The following is a 6,491-nucleotide window of genomic DNA, read 5'->3' as shown; positions in this document are numbered from 1 at the left end:
TTATTAAGATTTAATGTGTGATTTAAGCTTTAGTAGTGTTTCTTTTACATAGAGGTTGTCCTTGTATTTGGGGCATAGATGTTCAGAATTGAGATTTCCTCTTGATGGATTTTTCCTGTAACTAATATGAAATGTCCTTCTTTGTCTCTTTTGATTGATTTTAGTTTGAAGTCTATTTTGTTAGATATTAGGATAGGTACACCAGGTCCATTTGACTGGAAAATTTTTTCCCAACCCTTTACTCTGAGGCGATGTCTGTTTTTAAGGTTGAGGTGTGTTTCTTGTATGCAGCAGAAAGATGGATTGTTTTTGTATCCAATCTGCTAGCCTGTGTCTTTTTATAGGTGAGTTGTGTCTATTTATATTAAGAGATATTAATGACTAATGATTGCTAGCTCCTGTTATTTTCGTTTTCATTGTTAGTGATGTTATTTTGTGTGTTTTTCCTTTCTTTGGGATTTGCTGCTGTGAGATCATCTATTGTCTGTGTTTTTGTGGATGTAGCCAACTTCTTGGGTTGGGGTTTTCCTTCTAGTACTTTGTGTAGGACAGGGTTTGTGGCTAGGTATTAGTTAAATCTGGTTCTGTCATGGACTATCTTGTTTTGTCTGTCTATGGTGATTGAAAGTTTTGCTGGGTATAGTAGTCTGGGCTGCCATTTGTGGTCTCTTAATGTCTATATAACACTTGGCCAAGTCCTTCTGGTTTTCATTGCTTCCATTGAGAAGTCAGGTGTAATTCTGATAGGTCTGCCTTTATATGTTACTTGGCCTTTTTCTATCATAGCCCTTAATATTCTTTCCTTATTCTTATGTTTAGTGTTTTGATTATTATGTGGCGAGGGGACTTTTTTGGGGATCCATTCCATTTGGTATTCTGTAAGCTTCGTGTATCTTCATATGCATGTCATCTTTAGGTTGGGAAAGTTTTCTTCTATGATTTTGTTGAATATATTTTCTGTGCTTTTTAGTTGGACTTCTTATTCTTCTATCCCCATTATTCTTAGGTTTGGTCTTTTAATGGTGTCCCATATTTCCTGAAAAGTTTGTGTTAAGCTTTTGTTAGATTTAATGTTTTCTTTGACCAATGATTATATTTCTTCTTTTGTATGTTCAGCACTTAGTATTCTCTCTTCCATTTTGTATTCTGCTGTTTATACTTGCATTTGTGGTTCCTTATCATTTTCTCATAATTTCCATTTCTATAATTCCCTTAGTTTGTGTTTTCTTTATTGTGTCTATTTCAGTTTTCATGTCTTGAATAGTTTCTTTCGTCTGTTTGATTGCTTTTTTTTGGTTTTCTTTAAGGGATTTATTCGTTTCTTCCAATTTTTTGTTTGCCTTTTTCTCAATTTCTTTGAGGGAATTTTTCATTTCCTCTTTAAGGGCCTCAAACACTCTTCTAAAGTTATTTTTTTTAGGTCATTTTCTTCTGCTTCATCTGTATTTGGTTGTTCAAGTCTTGCTGTTGTAGAACCACTATTTTTTATTGCTGTCGTGTTACTCTTTGTGGTGTTGAGTGTGTTCTTACCTTGTCTACTAATCTGCTCATCTGATTGGTATAGTTGGGGCTGTGTCTCTGGTAATCAATCTTCCAGGTGCCCATGAATCCAAGGCTCAAAGAGTTGATTCTCATGGTGTAGTCAGGGCCACAGTTCCAGTCACCCAGAGGTCACTCAGTGTTCTTGAAGGTAACTTGGAGCTTTCAGATGTTGCTATCCAATTCCAGAGGTCATTAGGCCTGCTCCCATGGAGGTTGCTTGCTTGGGGCTGCTCCTACTGAAGTAGCTGCCTTGGGCCTGCTCCGGCTCAGGCCTGTTCCCGTAGACATCCCTGGTTTGGGCCTGCTAACATGGAGGTCCCTGGCTTGGACCTGGTCCCGCAGAGGTCCCTGGCTCGGGCCTGCTCCCTTAGCAGTGGCTCCCTTGTACCTCTCATAAACCTCCGTAACCTTTCAAGCTTTTGTTCTCCCCAGATGACCCTGCCCACCTCATGACAGCACACATCCTTCCCCGTTGCTTTATCCTAGGCCTACAATAGAGCAGCTTCACTCTACCTTCTGAATTTCAAGCAAAGCACACTCCATTTCCTGAACACTTCATACCTTTCTATAGCCTTTGAATAAATATGAGAACTGTCTTGAAATGCCATTGAAATTAGCAGTTGCAAGCAGCACTTTCTTTAAGTGTACTCTTAGTTAACTGAGCTAAGACTTTTCAGTAACTCACACAATTTACAACTCACCAGCAATGCTAGCAAAGCTAGGGTCAATGTGTAAGGGATTCCAGTCTCCGCTGAGGCGGTACAAAGCAGCCTGCAGAGAAAAATTACCACAGTACTCAGTATTTTCTGAAAAAGCATTAAGTGCAGGACAGGAGGCACAGCCAACTATTGATTAAAATATATAATGTACATAAATCTAGACTGTGATCTAAAAGATAACTATTTTCTACATCTGTAACTTTAAGTTTTAATAAGGTCTTTCACTGTAATCAGTAGAGTGAGGGATAAAGCAGTGAGAAAGAAAAGCAAGAATTACACCCTCCCCTCCCCCCATCACCACCTAAGGGGAAACTCACAGAAGGGAAAACCCTACCAAGATAGGTAAAGGGCTAAAATCTCTTAGCCAATCAGAATCTATGCCAACTTTCTTAATGGGTTTTTTTTTCAATTTGAAGTCTGTAACATAGTACTGGGCAGATAGATAGCTTCTCACACACTTTCATCTTTCTGACACACTAAATCCTGAATATCAGCTCGTGTACAAAACCAACCAATAGCTTGCCAGTATGACTCAGTAGCTCAGATGGTCACACTGCTGATTTACATAGGTAAGGCAAGAATAACAGAAAAATGTAGGCAACAGCAGGAAAAGCCATCATTTTCTGGTATTTAAACTGTGCAGTTTTCAAACTAGAGTGCTCTTCGGAATTGAAGCAGAGATTCATAGGGCAGCTGGGTATTTAATGCATCTTTACAGTAGCTTGTTACACTCTATGTCCGACCGGACTCAGCATCTTTTCCTTATCAAGTCTGGTTTTGAGAAAAATTTCACTTCTCTGTGGCTCAGTATTTTTTACTGTAGTTATATTCTTCTAAAAACAAGATTTTTATGTGTTAGAAAAGAAATGGTTATTTTTTTCAAAAGCCGTACACAAACAGTAAACACCAGGAAACTATGCACCATCCACTACTGTGTATACAAAGAAAAAGAACATCTCAGGCCCACAAAGGGAAGTCGTCAGACACGAGCTACATAATGGACTTTGGTTCCAGAGGGACCTGGGTTCACATCCATTCCTATCATTGCTAAACAAGTTTCTCCACCAAGATAAGCCTCAAGCTAAGAGGACTCACTTTCAGAGAACAACTGGAGAAATTAAATGAGATAAAACTCATGGGTATTGCCTCAGCGAACGTTAGCAATTTCTAAATCTTTTTACAAGACTTTAGCAACATTTTAAGTGAACAAAGTCTCTTGCTAGCACTTGATTAGAGCCCTGTCTACACAGAGGACAAAGTGTGTGTGCAGAAAAGCGCGCATGGCTGTGGATGCAAACCCCAGAAAAGTGTGCATGTCTACATGCAAGTCCCAGAAAGCATCTCTTTTGGGGGAGCAAAGACAAAAAAATATCCCCCAAGAGCTGCCTAGTGAATGAAAAGCACCAAGGGGGAAGCTGAGGCCCTGTGAGACACAGAAAGCTAAACATCTTTCCAAATCAAAACATCTCCCTACAGTACTCCCTCCCTACAGCCATCCATTAAGGAGGCGGCAGACAGCACTTTGCTATGGAGAAAGGATGCCACAGCTCCAAATTAGCAATCTTGGAAGCCAAGCCATCGGCCTTACAAAGGCCGTGCACAGAGGTGCATCTCAGGGTGGTTCTCTCACTGCTGCTGATAGTTTTCGCTCTCAGTACGCTGGATCTTCCTGTCTTTCTCCCAACTACTCTCTACCTAGCCTTTCAGTTCTTGCCCTCGTTTTCATTTTTTTTCTTGGATTTATTTATTTTTATGTGTGTGAGAGCTTGTCCTACATGTATGTCTGTGTACCACATGCATGCCTAGTGCTCAGAGAGGCCAGAAGAAAGTGCAAGGTCCCCTGGTACTGGAGTTACAGAAGGTTGTGAGCTGCCATGTAGGTGTTGGGAACTGAACCAGAGTCCTCTGGAAAAGCAGCCAGTGCTCTTAACTCCTGAGCCATCTCTCCAGTCCCCTTCATTTGCTATTCCATTGCTTTTTTCTTCCTCAGTTTAACTTATTACTAAGTTGCGTTTGTTTTTAATTGTCTTTCATCTCCCATGTGCCCTTAACAGCAGGGCATCTCCACTCCCTCTGCATCCCTTTCTCCACTCCCACAGGGGGTGGGGTGCATCATGTGTACACTTTCTCTCCTGGATCATCTAACACTGTGTGGCACTTCTGCCCTTCCAGTCTCTAGCCTAGTCGTGGGTTTACACTTGGCTATTTCAATCCGCCTGTCAGTGTTCCTCAGTCACAGCTAGTTAGATGAAGTTCCTCCTTCATGTGGAATGTTCTTTTACAAGGACAGGTGGTTGATACAAACTTTTATTTCTCAAGAATGGTGCTCCATTTGTCCCCCGCCCTGGGGGAATCTGATGCCATCTATCTTCCTCTGCAGGGTACTTCACCACCCTGCCCTGGGGGAATCTGATGCCATCTATCTCCCTCTGCAGGGTACTTCACCTCTATCTTCCTCTGCAGGGTACTTCCCCATTGCCTTTCAGTCCCTCAAGGTTATTTTTATCTTTAAAGTTCAAAGATTTTACCAGAATCCCTCTCAGTGCTTCTTACTGAAAATTAGCATTTCCTGGTCAATGTAAGGGACCCAGACAGTCCCATGAAGCATTTGTGATTATTTTCAGTGTTCAGCCCTGTAAAGGAATTGTCTAAATCTAAAAGGGACATCAAAAAGACCTGGTTTTGAGGTCATATCTGCTTTCAATGTAGCACAGTAGGGATTTTAATAAGGAATTATCTTTTAATGGAAAGTACGACCTACCCAGTAACAACGGAAATCCTAACAGTGCAGTTAGCGCTAGACTGTATCTGGTGAAACCACAGCTTGTTTCTCGTCCTCCACAATTACAACGCCTGGTGTTGAGAGCTGTCACTGCTTGGCCTTTTTACATCACTGCATGAAAATCTTGATTCTTCATGAAACACTTGTTTTACTTGTATGGTCAAGCGAGCTACCAGTGAAGAAACTGTGCTATGGACATTTAAACAGCATATCTGAGAAGTGGCATCTGAAGGGCTAACACGGTACAGTTGTGCTTGCTTCCTGACTAGAAAGTTACTACTATACAAAACCCAGCACAATTTATGCTCTAATGGCACAATTTTTCCATTTTTGGAAAGCTCTGCTCATACATTATCCTCCATTAACCACCAATGTAAATATGACTTTGGCCTTCACATACCCTGACCCACACCCTGCCTCTGCCTCTCTGTGCTCCGCTAGACTTCCCCACATCTTCCCTGACAGCCTGAAAGCCCACATCTCTGAGGAGGGAGCACCCATACACCAATCACCTTTCTGCCAAGTCAATCATTACTGGCAAACCTTTCTACCTATCACTCAAAGGAGTGCCCTTCTCCAAGAACTTAGCAAAGTCTGGTGTTTCATGTTCCCTTGCTTGGAATAAGATGCCCAAGTTAACTCCACTAAAGGCACACAGAAGTGTGTCCACACTCTCAACAGAGCAGTTTCATCAGCCCGGTGATCAGCACTTCTCACCTGATTCAATGAGGTGCTGTCTCTCAGGACCGCATCAGGAGGTCGTCTCGGTACAGCCACTGCTGCCTGAAATCAAAATACATGTGTGTCAACTTAAATATATGTGATTCTCTAACAAAACCAACATCACATAAACAACCAAGTGTCAACATAATAAACTCTGAAAACTGGATAAAAGATTTTTTTAATATTTTATGTCAAGAGAAAAACTACAATTAAAATTTCATAGCTCCTAGCTTTTTATAAATTACAGTTTCCCTAAAATGACTCTTTTCAATATAAGAAACATTATCAGACCTATTCTCAGGCCACAGGGGACAAAAGACAGTTTTTCCTATGTAAAAAGGAATTAAACAATTTACATATTTTAGTTTGTCATGTTAACAAAATAATGCATTTTTATCAACTTTTTAAATTTTGATTTTTATTATTAATTACATGGATACACAGGAATGCAAGTGTGTATGGGGGTCAGAGATATCAGATTCCGCTATATTGGAGCTACATTGTATTATATTCAAACAACCACATCAATTTTTTATTTATTTATTTATATAGAAATAAAATATCACCAGGGAAGTGGCTCAAGCCTTTAATGCCAACATTCAGGAAGCAGAAGCAGGCAGATCTCTGTGAGTTCGAGGCCAGCCTGTCTACAGAGCAAGTTCCAGGACAACCAAGGCTACACAGAGAAACACTGTCTTGAAAAAACAAAGTAAAAAAAAAAAAAA

The 6,491-nt window shown here is 40.5% G+C and overlaps 1 protein-coding gene across 1 annotated transcript in view; it reads right to left on the bottom strand.

Moving 5' to 3' along the window:
- Positions 1–6,491, bottom strand: part of Hsd17b4 (hydroxysteroid 17-beta dehydrogenase 4) — a 79,085-nt gene that overhangs the window by 16,512 nt on the left and 56,082 nt on the right. The window contains exons 17-18 of the mRNA XM_005356090.2: positions 5,761–5,826; positions 2,244–2,313 (exon numbers count right to left, since the gene is read on the bottom strand). Coding sequence (XP_005356147.1) covers positions 2,244–2,313; positions 5,761–5,826 — 136 coding nt within the window. The remainder of the gene's footprint in view (positions 1–2,243; positions 2,314–5,760; positions 5,827–6,491) is intronic.

Source organism: Microtus ochrogaster, chromosome 18 (genome assembly GCF_000317375.1).
Source record: "Microtus ochrogaster isolate Prairie Vole_2 chromosome 18, MicOch1.0, whole genome shotgun sequence".
In the NCBI taxonomy this organism is placed as follows: domain Eukaryota; kingdom Metazoa; phylum Chordata; class Mammalia; order Rodentia; family Cricetidae; genus Microtus; species Microtus ochrogaster.
This window is presented reverse-complemented; position numbering and strand designations above follow the sequence as displayed.